The 19,481-nt window shown below is 47.6% G+C and overlaps 11 protein-coding genes across 11 annotated transcripts; 7 read left to right on the top strand and 4 right to left on the bottom strand.

Moving 5' to 3' along the window:
• Positions 1-164: 164 nt before the first annotated feature.
• N7479_006885 (DNA-directed RNA polymerase III core subunit RPC11) lies at positions 165-717 on the bottom strand (the record flags this gene model as incomplete). The annotated part of the gene is made up of 4 exons (XM_057254579.1): positions 165-200; positions 250-344; positions 429-638; positions 708-717. The coding sequence occupies 4 exons, from the start codon at positions 715-717 to the stop codon at positions 165-167; spliced, it is 351 nt and encodes a 116-aa protein (XP_057108441.1).
• A 454-nt stretch (positions 718-1,171) lies between these two features.
• On the top strand, positions 1,172-1,824 carry N7479_006884 (ankyrin repeat-containing protein ANK1; the record flags this gene model as incomplete). Its single annotated transcript, XM_057254578.1, has 3 exons — positions 1,172-1,183; positions 1,242-1,419; positions 1,496-1,824. The coding sequence occupies 3 exons, from the start codon at positions 1,172-1,174 to the stop codon at positions 1,822-1,824; spliced, it is 519 nt and encodes a 172-aa protein (XP_057108440.1).
• Positions 1,825-2,056: 232 nt separating this feature from the next.
• N7479_006883 (alpha-1,2-mannosyltransferase ALG11) lies at positions 2,057-3,863 on the bottom strand (the record flags this gene model as incomplete). The annotated part of the gene is given in 3 exon segments (XM_057254577.1): positions 2,057-2,537; positions 2,552-3,433; positions 3,478-3,863. The coding sequence occupies 3 exon segments, from the start codon at positions 3,861-3,863 to the stop codon at positions 2,057-2,059; spliced, it is 1,749 nt and encodes a 582-aa protein (XP_057108439.1).
• Positions 3,864-4,418: 555 nt separating this feature from the next.
• N7479_006882 (uncharacterized protein) lies at positions 4,419-4,940 on the top strand (the record flags this gene model as incomplete). The annotated part of the gene is made up of 1 exon (XM_057254576.1): positions 4,419-4,940. One exon carries the CDS (start codon positions 4,419-4,421, stop codon positions 4,938-4,940), a length of 522 nt encoding a protein of 173 aa, XP_057108438.1.
• A 41-nt stretch (positions 4,941-4,981) lies between these two features.
• On the top strand, positions 4,982-5,158 carry N7479_006881 (uncharacterized protein; the record flags this gene model as incomplete). The annotated part of the gene is made up of 1 exon (XM_057254575.1): positions 4,982-5,158. One exon carries the CDS (start codon positions 4,982-4,984, stop codon positions 5,156-5,158), a length of 177 nt encoding a protein of 58 aa, XP_057108437.1.
• Positions 5,159-7,464: 2,306 nt separating this feature from the next.
• Positions 7,465-8,292, top strand: N7479_006880 (glycoside hydrolase family 12 protein; the record flags this gene model as incomplete). Its single annotated transcript, XM_057254574.1, has 3 exons — positions 7,465-7,868; positions 7,936-8,156; positions 8,216-8,292. The coding sequence occupies 3 exons, from the start codon at positions 7,465-7,467 to the stop codon at positions 8,290-8,292; spliced, it is 702 nt and encodes a 233-aa protein (XP_057108436.1).
• Positions 8,293-9,254: 962 nt separating this feature from the next.
• On the bottom strand, positions 9,255-11,163 carry ptcF (type 2C protein phosphatase ptcF; the record flags this gene model as incomplete). Its single annotated transcript, XM_057254573.1, has 3 exons — positions 9,255-9,366; positions 9,426-10,445; positions 10,499-11,163. The coding sequence occupies 3 exons, from the start codon at positions 11,161-11,163 to the stop codon at positions 9,255-9,257; spliced, it is 1,797 nt and encodes a 598-aa protein (XP_057108435.1).
• Positions 11,164-11,441: 278 nt separating this feature from the next.
• N7479_006878 (transcriptional repressor TCF25 family protein) lies at positions 11,442-13,604 on the top strand (the record flags this gene model as incomplete). The annotated part of the gene is made up of 1 exon (XM_057254572.1): positions 11,442-13,604. One exon carries the CDS (start codon positions 11,442-11,444, stop codon positions 13,602-13,604), a length of 2,163 nt encoding a protein of 720 aa, XP_057108434.1.
• Positions 13,605-14,356: 752 nt separating this feature from the next.
• N7479_006877 (PQ-loop repeat-containing protein) lies at positions 14,357-15,566 on the top strand (the record flags this gene model as incomplete). The annotated part of the gene is made up of 5 exons (XM_057254571.1): positions 14,357-14,458; positions 14,533-15,134; positions 15,191-15,240; positions 15,300-15,358; positions 15,417-15,566. Coding segments are annotated over 5 exons (963 nt in total), but the record flags the coding sequence as incomplete, so codon positions are not given.
• A 997-nt stretch (positions 15,567-16,563) lies between these two features.
• On the bottom strand, positions 16,564-17,230 carry rpp1 (ribosomal protein P1; the record flags this gene model as incomplete). The annotated part of the gene is made up of 4 exons (XM_057254570.1): positions 16,564-16,610; positions 16,667-16,799; positions 16,906-16,983; positions 17,162-17,230. The coding sequence occupies 4 exons, from the start codon at positions 17,228-17,230 to the stop codon at positions 16,564-16,566; spliced, it is 327 nt and encodes a 108-aa protein (XP_057108432.1).
• A 456-nt stretch (positions 17,231-17,686) lies between these two features.
• N7479_006875 (uncharacterized protein) lies at positions 17,687-19,413 on the top strand (the record flags this gene model as incomplete). Its single annotated transcript, XM_057254569.1, has 8 exons — positions 17,687-17,906; positions 17,961-18,042; positions 18,099-18,123; positions 18,197-18,475; positions 18,538-18,704; positions 18,758-18,971; positions 19,025-19,210; positions 19,258-19,413. 8 exons carry the CDS (start codon positions 17,687-17,689, stop codon positions 19,411-19,413), a joined length of 1,329 nt encoding a protein of 442 aa, XP_057108431.1.
• Positions 19,414-19,481: the final 68 nt, after the last annotated feature.

Below are 19,481 nucleotides of genomic sequence, written 5' to 3'. Positions count from 1 at the left end.
GGGTATTTGGTATCAACTTGATAGTTTTTTTTGGCTACATTTAACGCCCCATTAAAACATTTGATAAATGCGCCATTTGCACCTCGCTGTAATAAACATAGAAAAAGAAAGTAAAAAGAAAGTAAAAAGAAACGCAAGTGACTTGTTCCCAGTGTTGCTCATCTCTAATTTTCTCTCCACCGAGCACCGCACGAGGTACACTAGAACTGTCAGACACGGGTACCTCACGTTGGACGTAAGGAAACTTACTTTCAAGAATGTAGTCATCGGTTCGTCTGCACTACGAATCTGCAGCTGGAAGAAGTACGCACGTTCCCCATTGCAGGCTTCGGCGGGGCATTGAGCTGCAAGGAAAAGGAAGAGTATGTCAGCTCTGTATATCTCGACGGACACGTAAATTCTGAGAGAAGATAGTAGAAAGAACTTACTGCCAACACTGTCGGCATTGGCAAACTCCTCCTTGCCACCGAAGACATCGTCCACTTCCTTTTGTTTCATATCTTTCTTCTCGAAATAGTTCTTCTCGAGCGGGGCTTCGTAGGGGCAGACGCGGCATTCAAATCGGTTCACACCGGCGGGAAATCTTGTGCTTGATTCAGCTTTGGAAATGGTGAGCGCATTGCTGCAGTTGGGGCAGACTGGAGAGAGGAGTTAGTAAGGCTCATTCCTAGACTGTCGCTGGACACCAACTCGGAGATAGCACATACAAACTAGCATCTTGATGCTCTGGTTGGAGGATGCAGTGGGTAAAACCAAGAAAGTAACACACAGCTAGACTAGGTGGTAGTTAGGTTCTCAGCACCTGCACGATGTAGTCGTCGTTAATCACCGTCGATAAGAGATCTAGACGCGCGGCTAAATCCAAGCGGAACTCGGAGTATCATATGTCCGAGCGGCCCGCGTGTGGGATGTCCCTGGGGAACAACTCCGATAACCTGTATTATTATTTGCCAGGAACTTGAATGCCTATTTGATCCTACAGTCCAGCTTGTACATACATATCCCACTTCATTTCCCTGTGGAAGATCCATTCTGACCAGCAAAATACCCATACAAAGCACTTGGCTCTTGGTACAGCTAGCTTCTCGTGTTACATTACAACTGAGCACCAATTCCTGTACTACCGACTTCACTCTCGGGTATTCCGGACTCTGTGAACCCATATACAGGAATGGCTGACGAGGTGAATACTGCTTACCAGACCCTTGCTAAAGATTGACGCTAATGCAGCTATTATTTAGGGCGCATCACCCCGCGAGCTGATCGTGGAGGCCTGCCGCCGGGACCAACCCCACCTAATTGAGCAAGTGCTGAACGAAATGGAAAGCAAGACAAATGAGCAAGTGGCACAATTCTTCAATGAGGTGACAGACTCTATGGGAAACCACGCATTGCACATCTGTGCCCAGTACGGCAGCTGTACGTGTTTACTTTGCCACATGCACTACCTTGATGCCCAGCTCTTATAGAAGCTAACTCTCACTTTTTGTATTAGATGATACAATGGATGCACTGTTTGACATCCAATTCTTTGAATGTGACCCGTTGACCCGTCTTGACAAGGACACGCCGTTGCACATTGCAGTGCGGTACGCCAACGATAAAGACGCAGAACTTGGTGAGGCCATGATCAAGATGATGTGTGAGGCTGGCTGTGATCCTCGAGTGCGCAATAAGCATGGTCAGAAGCCTGCTGAGCTAGTCTTCAACAATAGTGAGATTAAGAAGACCCTTCAGCAAACCGAGTATATCATGGCTGAGGGTATTCAAAATACCGGCGATGGAGCTGACTCGGATGGTGGAGAGGCCAGTGATAGCGATTAAAAGATGAAATTCATGGCATTCGCATTCTCATCCATTATATTGCAGGCATTCTCTGTTTCTGGTTAGAAGGCCCGAGATGCTCTAGTTGAGATGTCTGTTTCCATACACGAGTCTTAGACTTGGCCACATCTTCTATTTCTATCTTACGATTATTACGAATTAAGTACAGTCTTCAAAGGCTGTTATCATAGAATTGACTTCTTGTTTAAGTGAACTAAACCAAATAGAAATACTATTCATCTATTTCTAGGGGGATATCACAAAGCTGGACTTTCGACGCCTTAACAAGTTTTTCTACTTGATCCAGCCACTTGCGGGAGAACTCCTCTGCGGTGAACCGTTGAGCTGAGCGACGAGCCCGCTGCCGCATAGCGAGTTTTTCTGCCTCTGGAAGAGCGAGGGCGGCCTCGAACGAAGCAGCAAACTGTTCTTCTGTTTCAGCTCGGAACCCAGTTGCACCATCGCCCAGATCAACGACGATGTCCTCGCGTGGACCACCCGAGTCATGTGTCACGCAGATAAGACCAGCGGCTTGGTACTCCACGACACAAATACCAAAGTGCTCGTTCCACATAGCATTGACGCCAACCGAGGCAGTACTAAGATGTGACAGCATGGCAGGCCAGCTGGCGTCGCACAAGAAGGTGGTATAGTCACGGATGCGGAGTTCATGCGCCAAGAGACGCAGGTTGTAGATGTGGGTTTCATCAGGACTGGAATGGCGCACGGATCCAATGAGCACAAGACGTGGAGGGGGTGACCTTCGTAGGCTGGGTTGTTTGCTCGTTCTTGTAAGAATCGCGCAAAGGAGCGCAAGACTAGCGGGTGGTTCTTTTCTGGCCGGAATTGGGCGATGTAAAGTAGAACGGGCTGGCGAGTCTTCTCGCTCTCCTCGTCAACTGCAATGGTTGATTGCAGCTCAGTGACTGCTGTTGGAGGGAACACCACCGCTGGCGATGATGGGCTTCCATCACCGCTGCTGTTGCTGCTTTTCTTGTCAGTGCCCCAGAGCGTGCGAATGTGTGCTGCTGTCCATGACGAGTTGCACATCACTACATCGATCTGTCGACCGACCCAGCCATACAGCTTGGCAAATAGCTCCCAGTACCGACGCTTGATTTTCCCTTTCCACCCCTTCCCTGCGCCAGAATTGATCCCTTGCACTCCGCTCTTGTCGTCAAGAGAGGCGAGCATGTCGGTTGATATGGTCGGGTAATGAACATAGGCACCAACAGGCACCGTCGGGAAAAGCCATTTGCACAGAGCAAGCGTGAAGGCATAGCCCATAGTGTCAACAAAAACATCCGGTACAAGCAGCGTAAAAGCATCATAGGCGACAACCAATGACCCCAGCGACTGTCCCAGCAGCGTCATGTAAGGGTATGAGCTACTAACAACGTACTTGCGGGTCGTCAAATATAAGAGCACCACGGTTGGCGCGTGTAGGTGGATATTGAACCGATTCTCCACCCTCTCCAGCATCGTGGCTTTATTGACTTCGTGGTCACCTGTGTATATAGCGCAGATTGCCTTCGGCCAGCGCTTCTGTGTTGCACATATTGCTTCCCATAAGACTCGTTCGCCACCTCCGCCGGCATTGCTATAGCACCTAGTCAGCGTTATGTATTGCAATAACATATAGGGAATGCATACCAGAATGGGTGGAAGAACCCAATAATCCCATCCCAGTCCTCTGAGCTCTGGTTACTTCCCTCGCCAGTACCACCACTACTTTCACTACCAGTTGCAGTCTGTACCCCACCTGTGCCTGAACTATCCACCTTCTCCCAGTCCTCATCTTCGGCGCCGTTCCGCGGTAGTGAAGTTGCTGAACCCTTCGGTTGTGAGGCGCGTAACTCTTCCTCTTCAGATCGCGCCCGCGCGATCACATATTCGCGGCGAGATCGCGTTCGTCGCCATATCAGCCAGCCCACTCCCCGAAACACTAGACCGAGGAAAACGGCTGTTAGCTTCGGAAGCAAGATAGCCGTGGCGGTGAGGGCTAGAATGGCCACAATGGCGTTTGATAAGACGGCCATGATGAAAAGGCAATAATTAAAGAGACCTCATCAGAAATCGCACATAGTAAGATAATTTGAAGTCAAATGAGAACAAGTCAGAAAATGCTCCCCCTCTCTTGCTGTCAACAAGTTGATCAGTCGGGCCAATGGAGTAACTCCATACGTGTCACATGATGATCTCCAAATATCCGATTTCCGTTCCGCAACTTCTATAGGCTCACTTTTTCTAGCCATTTTTAATTCTTTTTATCTTATTTAACCCCGCCAGCAGTGATGTTCGGCCTCCGCTCGGCACATGCTCTGCAATTAACGCGACGAGCCGTACAATTGCCTCGCTCGCAAGTTCGGCACTTCCACCCAACAAGACCAGCTTCATTCTCCATCATCGACCTTGCACTGGATAGCTCTACGGCATTTATTCACGGCGTCCACACTGTCTCATGTCTACCATGGGTTGCCTCAATCCCTTTGACGGCTCTACTTGTTCGTACATTTGTCGGGTTACCCATCCTGTTATATAGTCGAATTCATCGTCACCGCGAAAGAAAAATATCGCCAATTACACGCGCTTGGATGAAGAGATATAGAGAAAAGCATTCGGTACAGCACCACCGTGATACCTACGCTCGGTTGATACCCCCTGAGGTAAAGCGAAAAATCGTACTTGATACAAGAAAACGAACAGCCGAGCTTCATAAGCGTTGGGGAGTGTCCGGCAAGTACAAAGCAGTTGGCTTCCTGCAGATACCTGTTTTCATTGCGCTCATGGAGAGTTTGCGTGGGATGAGCGGCAACAACAACGGCATCATTGCCTGGCTGTCGTCCTTCATCGAGTCGTCGCAAGACCCTGCCTCCGCAGCCCAATCCCTGCATTTAACCATCGAGCCCACTCTTGCGAACGAGGGCGCCCTCTGGTTTCCGGACTTGCTAGCCGGCGATCCAACAGGTGTTCTGCCATTATTTTTGACTGCCTCGATATTGGGGAACCTTCTGAATGGATGGAAAGTCAAGCGTTGGAGTGATATCCAGTTCCTCCCAAAGATCGAGATGTACCAGCAGGTCTTTTTCTCTCTGGTTTGCGTGCTTTTGCTATAGTTTTCACATGCTATATTGGCTTCGCGAGCTGGATTCAAGAGATGCCAACTGCGCTTATGCTCTACTGGATCACCAGTACCAATATTGCTACGCTGCAGACTTGGGTACTGGACAATAAGGTGTTTTCACCAGTGACATCTGCCCGCTTCCAACCGAGATACATCGCTTTCAAGAAGCCGGGTGATAAGGATCCTTTCCAAATCAACAATTTGCGCTGATTCTCTCCGTGGAAAACGTTTCATTTGAAATTACATGTGTTCTTTCTCATGCCATGAATTGCTCGGCCACACTCCATTATAGAGCTGCGAACTTATACGCGCGCTGGCTCTAAATGAATTCCAGAGCTTCATCAAGATGGAGCCCACATTCACACCACAGCAATTCCATGTCAGACCTGATTCAACCCATGGCCTCTGGGTAGCTGGTACAGACTTGATGAGCTGGCTCGGATAGGATCAGTCATCACAGGAACCCTAGGGGTTGCGTGTCAACGTTCATGCTTTGGTCCAACTCCCCTTGCGAAATGACAATCCAGGATGCGTATAGTTCATCGACTGGTTTCGACATTCATTGTACAGCATCGTTTTCCTTGGCAACCTGCATTTATGTACAATGTTCTTTACTTCTCACAAGAATAGTCGGCCACATACGCGGGTCCCTAACATGAGGATAGATACCTGACCTGTTATATTTTCTATATACCCTTCTAATAAATTAATCATTGTATATCATCTATTAACCTGGAAATTTTTATCCTTCTAAGATAATGGGGGCACATCTAATCGAAATCCTAGTATAACACGTTAACTAAGAAAGCTAAATTTTGGGGAATGAGAATACGGAGTACGGAGTACATCGGTTATTGATACCTAAATATGCACGTACATATGCACATACATTATGTATACATCAGCTTTTAGGCTGTGCAACCTCTAGGGCTGCTTCCAAAGTTTCCATTTTCGTTTTAGTGCTCACCTCTTGCAGCTTTTTGACCTGATCTTCTGTTGTCCCTGGGTACAGGATTCTGTTCATGGGTGATTCCCCGGCTAAATTAGACGTCTGTAGTAGGATTCTTCGAGACAGAGTGATTTCTCGTATGATCCGAGCAATAATATCTTGCCATCTTTAGATGGAGAACTGGGGCTTCATGAAGTGCTCGACAAATAACCGTTATACCGTTGGAATGGACCGTGGAGCACGAAAGACTCAATCTCATCAATCTAATTCTAGCGCTAACGCGAACTACACTATTCCCCAGGAACATCAGCCCCAAAGTTTGGCTTTGCGGAAGTCTAATACCTAGTTTTACGAGGTTCGGACTCGCATTTAGGTATTATTTTGATTTATTACAGAGAGCAAGTAGAATGAAGAACGATAGACTGATTTTGTCGAACTGGGATATGAGATGGTCTCCAGGGCTTATCTAAAGATCAACAAATAAGCATCCCACCGCCTTTTTCTGCCGCTAACCTATAAAACTGTGGGAGAATACATCCAAAGGAAAAGACGTCTAAAAAGAATATATAAGGAGAACATCGAAAAGACTGCCAAAAGGACATCATAAGGCCGCATAAGCATATGTACATAATCTGTCGGTAGAAAGGCGGTAGCCTAATTAGCGTAAATCTGCACCGTTGCCATCTTCCGCCTGTTGAATACCAGAAGTAGAATCAGTTCAGAAAATTGTGGACAAAAACAGAGAAATGATAAACAGGGGGATTAGGCTCAAGAACCTAGAACAGAGAGGAGTTCGGCATTTGCCCCTTAGTAAATGTGATCTGAATTCTAGGTACCATGTTCTATCAAGTGACAAAACATAGCATATAAGCATATAAATATCTATTCCGTAGAGCATATACCCCAATTCCATGTTTAAATGGAGATTGCTAGGAGTAGTGGATTTATCAATTCTCCTCAATATCGGGCCATGAGCTATATAGATAGAGATAGATCCAATATATCCCATCCACTTGAGAATCAGAAGAACTACTTCGTAGTATAGGAAGATGATACAAACCCAACTCCGGATCTATAATCACAAGAAATTATTCCATTTTAGCCGGGCTGAAACTACTAGGCTACTAGTGAGCTTGTAGTGAAGGCTAAATTGGCCCTCGCCTGTCATATGTTGCAGGCATTCGAAGCGAGGTAAGCTCTTTGCCATACTTCAGGCTAAATATTACTTCATGAACTCCTCAAAATCTCTCAATTGCCTCCGTGATCTTTTTATTCGAGATCGACATGGCTCTTGCAATTTTTAACACGGCTTATCCATCTCGACATGAAGTTTTGCGGCATGACTGGGGTGTAGCGTCAAGATGGCACAAAAACATCTCCTTTCGTCTCACATGTTGCATTCTTGGCATAACCAATCAAGCAGTTCTGTAAAAACCAGCAAGCTGCCTATGAAAATATATAAAGGCCACTCAATTTGCCTCTCGGTCTCACTCGCAAGCTCATCAACTCATCAGACTATCAATCCAAGGACTTCTAGCCCTAAAATTCCAGCCATCTCAATTTCACAATGAAGGCCACTTTGATCCTCACTCTAGCCGCTGCTGTCTCTGCTCAGCAGATCTGTGACCAGTATGGCTCCTACAACAAGGGCATCTACACCGTCAACAACAACATGTGGGGCATGGACTCGGGCAGCGGCTGGCAGTGCACCACCGTTGACAGCATCTCTGACAGCGGTGTTTCCTGGCACACCCAGTGGTCCTGGTATGGTGGCGAAAACTCAGTCAAGACCTTCCCGAACTCGGGCGTGAAACTTGACTTCAAGCTTGTTAGCGAGCTTACGAGCATCAAAACCTCCGCCAAATGGAGTTACGACAAGACCAATATCAATGCCGACGTTGCCTACGATCTCTTCACCGCAGCTGATAAAAACCACGTCACTTATAGCGGTGACTATGAGCTGATGATTTGGTGAGATCTCTTCGATTGAATCTCTATATAATAGTGTCTTTTTGGCTGACTGTTGGTCTCACCCAAGGCTCGCCCGCTATGGAAGCATCAGCCCTATTGGCACTAAGGTTCAAACAGTTAATGTCGGTGGACACACCTGGGAGCTCTGGAACGGCTGGAACGGCAATATGAACGTCTACAGCTTCGTTGCTGCGAGCCCCATCACCTCCTTTACCACTGACATCAAAGATTTCTTCAACCTCTTGGTCAATAGCTACTCGTACCCTGCTCACTCCCAGTACCTAATCAGTATGTTCCTCTATCAATCCCTTGCCTCGTATATTGTTTACTAATGTTGAAAATCTTAGACTTGCAATTTGGCACTGAGCCCTTCACTGGTGATGCCACTCTCACTGTCTCCCACTGGGATGCTAGTGCCGTTTAAATAGGAGGCGCCGCTAGGTTCAGGACTTTGTGGATATTCTGAACTAGGGGCGATAGATATATCTGAAAACTTCATTTACACTCGTTTGTCACCACGGGGATTTAGGTAGTTTGAACTCACTTTGGAAAGATAGCGTGGTATTTGAGCCACAAACTTGGTCAATCATGCAATGTTATTCTCTTATCGTTTTCTTTGAAGAAATAAAAGATTGCACTTGTTTTATAATCAGATCATTTGATGGATATTTTCAGCCTATGGTTGTGTATGTATAGTCACGAATAAAGAAACTCTACAATGCTGAAACATTTGCTGTTAACATCTCCAGGACTTGATTCAAATACGCGCGCGGGCCATCCTCCAGCCCCGAGATTACTCGGCCTGAGCTACTTACGGAACACCCTTGTTTACGGAGTGATATATCCGAAACACACTACTTACTATGCAAATCAGACGACAAATTCAATCCAAATTCTGGGTTCCTTTCCCAGTTCCTAGAACTAAAGCCATGATATGGTGCGCAGTGCTAGAATTGACTAAAAGTGAGCTACTATCCCTTCTATAAGTTCACCTAGCTTACTGAGTTTAGTACTTTAGGTATCGATCAACTACATATGTACATACCAATGTAGATAGTTTCATGTACTAATATAACCAATAACCTTATTTGCCTTTAAATAAATGATTGACGCAAGAATAGCGGTACAGAGTAAACAACCCTGTATACGGAGGCGGCAAAGGGACAGACCAGTTTTCTATGACCACCTGGGTAGGGACATTGCAAATAATTTGTCAGATTAGAGAAACTATTCCCTGTTATCTTGTCACGGCTTTGCGATAAATCCAGTAGCAACAACCCGCTGGAGAAAGTAGACTGCAAAATGTATCAAAAAAAAGCCCGCCACCCTTCAAAATGCTTTGGGAATGTCACGAAATAAAAATAAGACAAAACTCAAAACTTATACCTAAAGCTTCGACTTGACAGGCTGTTCTGAGGCACTCGCTTCCTGGTTGACTTCCACAGTGCGTGAATCAGGGCCTTGACCAAAGAAGATGACCTCAACAGTAACATCGTCACTAAGAAAGATTAGCAAACCCTCCAAGATAAATTTGTGAAATAAAAAGGATATTCATACCGGTATCGGCGAGAGTAGGGACTGGGTAGCGTCAACAACGCACACACCATATCCTTGTCCTTTCCGCCCATTGCGTTCCGCACAAGATGCGTTGCTGCGTTCTTATCCTCAACAGTGAATCGAGTAGCCGCGCCAGAGATATCATATTGCTGCTGGCGGATGGGACGCCGTTGGCCTTCAGCCGATCCGTCGGTTGCGGTTTCCACTGGCAGTGTCTTCTGACTATCGAACTTGAACCAGCTCTGTAGCCAAGCTTTGCTACCAGTGCTTGCGGCGGCAGATTGCTGTTGCTCAACCCACTGACCAACCAGGCCGACGACTTCTTCGTTGCTTAGCATCTCCCACAGACCATCGGTCGCCATGACGACAAAGTCGCCCTTGGAGGGATCAATCTTTGTGGTGGTAATGATAGGCTCAGCGGTGACATATGGGGGTGTCTTCAGCATAGGATGAGGAGTGCGTCCAAAGAACTTCGCCTTTATCGTATCTTGAACGTCCCGGCTCCACTTGTAGAAAGCATCACCGAAAGCACGACTGGGTTCAAGCTGGCCGAGGATTCGGCCATTCTTGGTGACATATGGCTCGCCGGGGTGCTCCTCACGCAAACGTTTCATTTCAGATGGGGTGCCACCAGTCTGGTCCTCGGAAAGAGCAGTAGCGGTCCATTTCCCGCTAGGCCCGCGACGACCCAGAACCGCACGAGAGTCTCCGGTAACAGCAACCTTAAGGTCCTTGGACTGGGAGTCATAGAAGCTGAGAAGAGCACATGATCCTGAGAGAGCAGGAGCAAGGAGCTCGGCGGCAACCCGTCGTGATTTAGACTTCATGACTTCTTTGAAACTCTCATGTACGATGTCATTGTCGAGTCGGACGAAGCCCTTCTTGATGGCGGCATCAATAGCCTCGGATGTTGGCACGAGAAGAGATGGATCAGCAGAGGCAGCTTTGTAGGTTGTGTTCAGTTCACGGGCCACATATGATATCAAAACATTGCGCAATTTGGCGGATGTGGTCCAGCCCCTAATTTGTAGTTAGTATTCGCATGATAAGTATTCACCCTTGATAAAACGTACGAGTGGCCGTCAAAAACACCCCAGAACATCCAATCACTGCTTGGCTCACCATTGCTGACAGCAGCCACGGATGCTGGAATCTCCACTATCTTCTCCGCATGGTCGTCCTCAATTGGGGAATTGCTGGGAACCTGAACCACATCATAACGAACAACACCCTTACCGCGATTGACCAGGTATGACTCTTCGTTCTTGCGAAGCTTCTGGGTCGCTTGCTCGGGGGTCAACATCTCTAGGACTTGGCGATCTGAATCGTCTGTATGCTTGGCAAGAGGCTGGTCTCCGGAGAGCGTCGCGGTGTAGAATTGATCGCCGCTGACCAACAATGCACGTCGCGTGGACTCTGAGGGTCCTTCTGCGTAGGCGGAGTTGAGAGCACTCGATGCAAAGCCTCGGATCTGGGTTGCTGCCGATTTAACGGTGTCACCCTGATAAGCATACCATGCCCCAGAGGCTACAACGGTCGAGATAACAGCGAGGGAGAGTTTGCGGCGATGCATCGATGATTGAGGAGCTACTGGAGTGTTGGATGAGCGTCTGCCACCAGAATATGGCCGAATACCTCGCAGCTGGTTGAAGGTCAAAGAGCACGGCCGTTTAGCGGCAATGTTCCATACTGGTACACGCCGAGCAGTACGGCAGGCCTGAACAGTCGCCCGACGCATCGGTCCAGCAGTAAATATGATAGCTGATAATCTTATGTACTTTTTGCAAGGCAGATAACAGCTATGAGAAAGTATGTAGATGAGGTTTCAAGCTTGTCCAGGAGCTGAGCCTCTTCGAGATGGAAGTCACGTGCTAATGTTATCCAAAATAACGCTAGTCCGGATTGGTCTCTGTCGTCATTCCCCGCGGTTTTGTTTCAGTGCGTTCTTTTTTTGTTTCCACTTTCGCAGACAGCTTTTATTCCATACGTTCAAAGGCTTTTGCCTCAGTGCGGAGGATGTCATCACGAGCAATCCGAAAGCTGCAAAAGCTGCGTGAACAAGAACAGCAGCGAGAATCCGACAAGCAATATGAGTCAAGCGAAGACGAATCCCCACGCCCCGCGAAACCGAAATTCAATGCCTTCGATTTGTTGAACGTTGAAAACGAAGATGAGGAGGAAGACGAAGAGGAAGTAGAGGAGGAACCTCGCGTGCAGACACCAGAGCCTGAATCAACCCCTACAAAGCCCAAAAAGAGCAACAAGAAAAAGAAGAAGAAGAAGAAGGCAGCTAAAACCTTCGATCCCGCCAATACCCCGCCTTTAAAATCCAATGAAGCAGATCTGGATGAAATTGATCGAGCGTTGAAAGAGCTATCAACAGGTGGGCACCCGTCAGTTGGCACAAGTCTATCTACCAAACACACTCCCGAGGCCTCTTTTCCAAAGACAACGAGCGAATTGCTCGGCATCGAGCCCAAATTTCTCAATGCAACGAACGAAATGCGCAAGTTGTTTGGAAATGTTGTTCTGGAAAACTTTGATCAACCAGCAGATAATGGAACAGGCCGCCGTCGAGATCGCAATCGACAAATGATTGACCTTGCTCAGGCCTTGACGGGAAGATATAGTCCAGCTAGCCGAGGTCAAAGTCTGGCTGGAGTTACATTGCGACGCAATATCCTTATGCAAGGCAAGGATGAGTGGCCTCGTGCTCCAAGTGGAGGGCTAGGCATGGAGACGGTGGAGAAGCTTCCTTCTGGGCAGACTCTGTACCGCTTAGTGCACAACACCGCCTACCAAGATGTACAACGGCAGTTCGAGCTCTGTGTTGAATCTATGGACCCACAGAGACTCATCGGGCACCTCCAATACAACCCTTACCATATTTCTACGCTTCTCCAAGTGTCAGAGATCGCCAAACATCAAGGTGATCATGCCGTATCTGCCGATCTAATGGAAAGAGCCTTATTCAATATCGGACGCTCAGTACACTCTTCGTTTGCCAATCGCCTTAAGGAAGGCGAGGCCAGACTTGATTTCATACATGCGGAGAACCGAGAGCTCTGGCTTGTTGGGTGGAGGTACATCACCAACCTAGCAATGAAGGGCACATGGAGAACCGCTTATGAATGGGCCAAGCTCTTGCTCAGTCTGGATGACAGCGATCCTTACTGCATGAGACTGCTCATCGACCACCTCGCGCTCCGAGGTAGAGAGTATGCACAATTCGTGCAGCTGTGCACCCAGACACGCTTTAGTCGTGACTGGGCCAATCTCCCCAACATTCAATGCTCGCTGGTAATGGCATACCTCCGCCTGAACAAACCTCAAGAATGTCGTCGACAGCTGCAGCTCGCCATGTCCCGCTACCCGTGGATATTCAGCAGGCTAGCACAGGAACTTGATGTGCAGCACGTTCCCAAGCAAATATGGGGCAAGATGCCTCCTGCAGGTGCTCATGAGCTGTTTACCGAACTCTATATCTCCCGTGCAAAGGATCTTTGGAATACTCCCGAGGCTATTTCTCTCATTATGGAAGTCGCAGATTCTATCTCTGGCGAGGAGCCTAATGATGCACCAGAGATCACTTTGGACATCGCTCGTCATGTGGTTTTGTCCGATATAGCTCAAGTAACAACCCATCTTCCAAACCACTTTGTGGCTGGTCGGTTGTCCTCCTCCGACCCTCTTCCCCCCTATGAATCCGAAGCCTACAAGCAACAATCCGACCCTACTCCCATCTATGCAGCCCCTGCTGGAGGTGGTGGAAATTGGCTACAGGATCTCCTTGGCCAGATCAACCACGACGCCCGCCCTCCCAATGTCCCATCGGATGACGAGGAGCCATTTGGTTTTGAGAATGAGCCCGAAGACACAGAGCATTTCGATATCCCACAGTCTCGCCCACCACTCAGAGATCCGGCAGCCCTTGAAGGGTGGCTCACGCGAGAGGGATTGCAAACTCTTCGTATTTTCCTTTCGCAATATGGAGTCGATAGAGGCAATTGGAGCGAAGTGGTTGTGGATTATGCACCTTTGACCAACTATCTAGAGGCCATGGCGGCAATCTCAGATACAGCCCGCCAACGATTGTTGGACGGCACTATCACGGACTCTCTTGGAGATTTTGCAGTCAGCATGCTCGAAGACGAACTCGCGATTATGCGAGGGGAATGATTCAGTTTCATGATTAGCATGAACTCTGTATTATTCTGAGTACAATAGAAAATAATTGAATGGTTCCATGTACAAATTCTATGTACAATAATCTTGAGATTGTGGCAACAGTTATATATAGCACAGTCTTGGGTTATCTTGGGAATTCCAGTGGACTAAAAAGCCTGCACGTAGAGTTAGGTATTTTTTTTTAGTAGACTCGACATATATCTTATAGCCAAAAAGAGAATTCTTCAATTTTCCATCTAGGCTTTTCTAAATTTTCTAGCACATATAGATCGTTGTCTCGGTAAAGATTTATACAATCAAAGTATATATTTTGTACAACATTCGGGGAATTTTAAAGAAAATTATATCCTATAAGATATTCACATATCTTGATCATAGCAGTACAGAGTACAGATGTAGACATGTACATATGTAGCACATATTGCACTTTAAACTGCATGACTATCATGAAGTGTATCATTGGCTGTGAAAATCCTCTAATGCTTGGCTGATGCATATCATCCCGCACTGACAGATAGTCAATAAACATATTTGTGATTTAAACCTGGAAAGTATCCGTACAGTCCAATATAGACATTTTCAATTCTATAGCATATTAACATACCATCTTTCCAAGTTTTTCCCTACATGCTTTTGGACCCTTGAAAGCTTGGACATAGCGGGACTGCCCAGCCCCGAGTAGATTGTGTCATAGCCTTATCTCCCGCGCAATTTTCTTTCACTCAAACACACATTCGTTGGAGAACATCGAAAGCATGGACCAAGGCCCTATACCTCTAACAGCCCGTGAGGCTGCCTCTGGCCTCTTGGGATCAGTCTCTATGACATGTTGGTTTTTCCTCTTGGTATGTCTGACGCGCAATAAACCAGACTTACACCTTGAAACACAAAAAAACGGATCCGTAGCTAACACAGTTAGGTACCTCAACTAATTGAGAACTATCGCAATGGTAACTCAGAAGCCATTTCTCTCCTCTTCATCTCTGTCTGGCTCATCGGCGATATCGCAAACCTCGCCGGCGGCCTACTATCCGGCCTCGTGCCCGTGATAATTGCGATCGCGGTATACTTCTGCATCGCAGACGGCGTGCTGATCACACAGTGTGTGTACTATAAAGTGCGCAACTCACGCCGCGAGCCTTTCCACCGCCGACGCTCGTCTACAGAGACCCCGGATCCGACTACCCCGTTGCTGGGGCGGCGATTCAGCGACTCCCTCCCGTCTTCTCAGTCGCGGCGTCGGTCTTCGGGCTCACTGCGCGGCTATCAGGCTGATGGTCGACGTGAGAGCGAGGTCGAGGATACCCTGGCCAAGATTGTTGAGGAGAATGATTATGGCCGTAAGGCATGGGTTAAGAATCTTGGTAGTATTGCTGGGATTTTCCTCATTGGTATGGCGGGTTGGACCGTGGCTTGGCAAACTGGAATGTGGGCGCCGGCGCCATTGGACAATAGCAATGGCTCTGAGGAGGCTATTGGGGGGCTAGTGCTCGGGTATTTCAGTGCTGTGTGCTATCTGGGGTGAGTATATTTTTTTCATTGGGGTCACAAGTTTTGATATTGACTTTTGACTGCAGAGCAAGATTGCCTCAGATCTACAAAAACTACAGTGAGAAGTCGTGCGAAGGTATGTATTTGCTGCCCTCCGATAATGCATATGTGAGACTGATGTTGACATTTATCCAGGATTGTCGCTTTTGTTCTTTATTCTCTCTCTCCTAGGAAACTTGACCTATGGTGCAGGGGTGAGTAATACTGCAAGTCGTACCCTGAACTGGACACAAGCTAACGGCATGGATATAGATTCTTTGCCATTCTACAGATAAAGAATATTTCCTCACCAATCTTCCATGGTTGATTGGATCGCTGGGCACCATGGTTGAGGATGTGATCATCTTCATCCAATTCCGGATCTATGCCGTTCAGGAGCCTCGTCTCTCGGCCATCTCCTAAATATTGACATTTGGTCTTTTATCTAGAGTAATGATACCTGGCTATATACCGTTGAATGTGTACTTCGGGTTTAAGCTGAATCTTGGACGAGAGATGATTTGCATGCGTTTGTTGGTTGGTGATGCTGGACATCAGAAAAGTTTGGAATAGCATAGCGTGCTTTGATAGTAAAATGACTGGAGCCCAATATATATGGTCGTTAGTGTCAATGTACATATGGCGCAGTAGGGGCGTGTTGCTCGCAATAGCGAAATGGGTAGTAGTGTACATCACATCACTAATACTATAGATGCAATCATAAGTCCAAGGTAGCATCGTCCTAAACTCTATGCATGAATGTTGTACTTCGTACCGTCAATGAGGACTCCATGCTGTTGAGGGATACCCACAAGGGCCCAGTGCGCTCGACCAAAGACCACCTCGAGATCAAAAAGATCAATGTGAGAGACATCCAACACAACAATCAGCCCTACAGCACTACGTCACATGGCCTACGAACAAGTACCCCATGTAAGAATCAAACGACATTCGTTGTTGGTTCATGGTCGCATGATAGACGTAACATGAGGACCGAGCAAACTAAGCTGGCTGATCCACGTGGAGGGCGAGAAAACGAATCATACATCTACTCGCCAGATCAAAGTAGAACTTTGATCATGGTCAAATCAAGAAGTGTGCCAAACGTCTTCAATTCCCCTAAATCCAGGAAGCAACAATAGTTTCGGAATCGCAGCGGTATCCGATCCAGTCTACCTCGGCCACATTATGACGCGGAGGCACACCGAGCACCCAGTCTCCATTGAATGTCCGTGTCCGTTTGAATTCTTTTGCTAATTTTCTTTTTTTCTTCCCCGGGTTCTAGGTCGTAGTGGGGGTCGTGGAGTATCGAGTACAATAGAGAATCGTCGAAGGAGCCGCCATGCGGCAGCGGGAAAAGAGGTTGAGGAATAGAGAAAAAAGGAAACGAGTTTTTAAATTCGATATGGAGATAAGACGCTTAGTCGAAGAGACCGAAGCCCATGTCCTCATCGGACTCCTCCTTATCTGTAGTGGGGATTAGTACCGTGACTCGCAAACCAGAGGTGTATATCAAAACTTACCCTCCTCCTTCTCCTCAGCCTTCTCCTCAGCGGGGGCAGCAGCGGAAGCGGCACCACCAGCGGGGGCAGCGGCAGCGGGGCCAGCGGAACCGACGTTGGTCAGGAGATCCTTGATGTCCTTACCCTCGAGGGCCTGTGTTGAAAATCGAATTAGTTATCGGATTCTTAAATTGTCGCGCGCGGCCATGTTCTGTTGTTTCGATATTGGCGCATGTTGTGGAATGGGGTCAGGTATTTACCCGGGCGAAGATGGAGGCCCAGATGGGCTCAACCTCCTGGACCTTAGCGGCAGTGATGAGGGTCTGGATCTTGTCGGCCTGAATGAAGATTGAAGGTCAGTCACAGGTTTCGTGTAAAAGTTGCTTGATATCAGTGGCTTTGCAGCAGCTTTGTTGTGTTTTTCCCAAAGCTCAAATTCACACATAAAATAAAGCTTCAAGTGCGATCTTCAAGCCTCCACTATTCCACCAACATCAAGGAATTTTGGATACGTACGGAGACCTCAATACCGTCATCGGCCAGGATGAGGGCGGCGTAAGAGCAGGCGAGCTCGGCGGTAGACATGTCGACGGGTGGTGTTGACCGGACTGGGTGTCTTGAAGAGAGTTGGGGATGGGAAAGAAGAAGAGAGGAGAACGCCAATGATAGACACCCGAACAGGGCAAACGCGCCGTGTGTGGGAAAAAGCCCTCGCTTAGGGCTCGGACTAATCGGGTTTAGACTCTTCCCCTCCTCGTGACTTTGCGCTAAGCCGTAACCGGATATCAACTAGATGACATAATTACATAGATGACATAATCCCCCATTAAACCGCCCACCTGCGCGGGGCCGTGCAGTCTAGTCGTATCTGCATGATCTCCCTATCAATTGATCCATTTATTAATTGCCATCACATCTCAGTGGGCTTCAAACGTACGATCGGTTTTTCTTATCTTCACCACTAAAGGAACCTATACCTTCTATCCAATCCGTTCTCGACTTTGCTTTTTCTAAAGTGCCTACTTATTGCATTCTCCAACCATGGAGTCCCCCGCCATCTCGGTCCCGCTGGATCCGCGGGAGCAGCCCATCCTTGAAAGCCTTCTTCGAACCCGCGATGCACTGCTCCTAATCAAACAGGACAAATCCTCATACATAAAGTCCCGTGATGTCCTACCACTTTATGAGGAAGTGATCGCAGAAGTTGAGAAGCTCAATTTGGTCCGTAAAGAGCAAGATCGCCGCTTGGTTCACAATCGCCGTGAGTTCAGTAGATCGCACGCTCGACTTGGAGGGGACTGACACTCGATGATAGTGGATTATGTCTTGGATGATTGCTTCCAGTTGATTTCTCTGCTGTTTTTGACAGTTGGGAGGAACAACGAAGCTCCCGCAGTGTGAGTGACAATGCCCTTACCCCGCCATCCTATGACCGTGACTGACATTTTGCCAGATACTCCTTGGCGACTACTATTCAGGTATCTAGTCCTATGATGACTTCTTCCAGCTGTTCTTGCTAGATTGGTGCTCTGGAAACTGACATTTTTGCAGCGCTTGCTCGACCACCTGGAAGAGGCTGGATTTTATAGCTCGAAGGATTTGAACTCGATCACCAAGACACTAGAGACTACACGGGAGACCCTAGAGCGTGGTCGAAACACATACTCACCGGCTCTTCTCACATTCTTGGAAACCCGTCTAGAACAATGTGAACAGTCACTGGCGAGGTTGCAGAAGGGTCTTGCCGCACTAGCTCCTCCCTTGGCACATACACACGAGACACTGGTTTCAATTTTGCGGTCAACATCAGCTGTTAACACTCGATCAAAAGTATGACATCGAATAATTGGTTGATTTATCTGATTAGCACTAACCGATGGTTAATCTGTTAGTTCTCGGCCTCGGAAGTCAACGCTCTTCGAGAACAGCTCAAGAAAATTGAAAAAACAACAAAAGACGGCAACTTTGTGGATGACGAGGGAAATGTTCCTGCAGGGCAGGACGAACTCAAGTCTTTAATGCACAGGTGCTGGCGGTGGACTGAAATGGTGCTCGAGCGGTATGTTCTAGGCTGCCAACGGGATGATCGGACATCAACTGATCCAGATACAGAGAGGGCAAAATTGATGAGCGGTTCCGAGATCAATACGAACGATTGTTGGACATCCGCAACCAACTGGATCGTTTGTCTGTAACACAAGCTTGGTCGTTGCGCGAGACCGATCTCTTCGGATACCAGCGAAAACTCGACCGAATTGATGAGGCACGGATTAATGGAAATTTTGTCGACGCCGAGGGCCAACCAGCAGACCTTCATGCGCAGCGGGTAAGAATTTCTTTTCAGGTATTGTTTAATGGATCTGGCTAATATGCGCTCAGACGCTCCTATACCTCATTCGTCGCAGCTATGCATACATCTATGCGCTTTTGATTTCATCGGAACCTGTATCTGAAGCTCTACTCCCAGTCTATAACCAACTTCAGACTCTCCGCCGGTGCTTGATTGAGGTCAAGGAGTCTGGAGGCGTTGCAAATTCGCGCGAACTTTACCCATACAGCATGAAGGTTTGTGACCATCCACACTGCTTGCGTACAAAAACTGACCGAAGCAGCTCAACTCAATTGACAACATGCGAGTGGATGGCAAATTCTACGTGGGTCCAGATATCCCGGAGGGCCAAGGCAGTGTCAACAACCTGCTAGCCGAATGTTACGATTTGGTTTGGGAACTCCGAGCCGCAGTGGTTGACGACGATGAAGAGTCTTAAATCAAGAGGCTTTATAGACCAATGCCTTTTTTTTTTTTTTTCTTTCTTTACCTATGTGTTTTATTTCC

This window comes from Penicillium vulpinum, assembly GCF_028829585.1.
Source record: "Penicillium vulpinum strain IBT 29486 chromosome Unknown utg000003l_segment0_segment0, whole genome shotgun sequence".
NCBI classification, from domain to species: Eukaryota; Fungi; Ascomycota; class Eurotiomycetes; order Eurotiales; family Aspergillaceae; genus Penicillium; species Penicillium vulpinum.
Note: the sequence above shows the minus strand (reverse complement) of the source record. Positions and strands in the feature narration are given on the sequence as shown.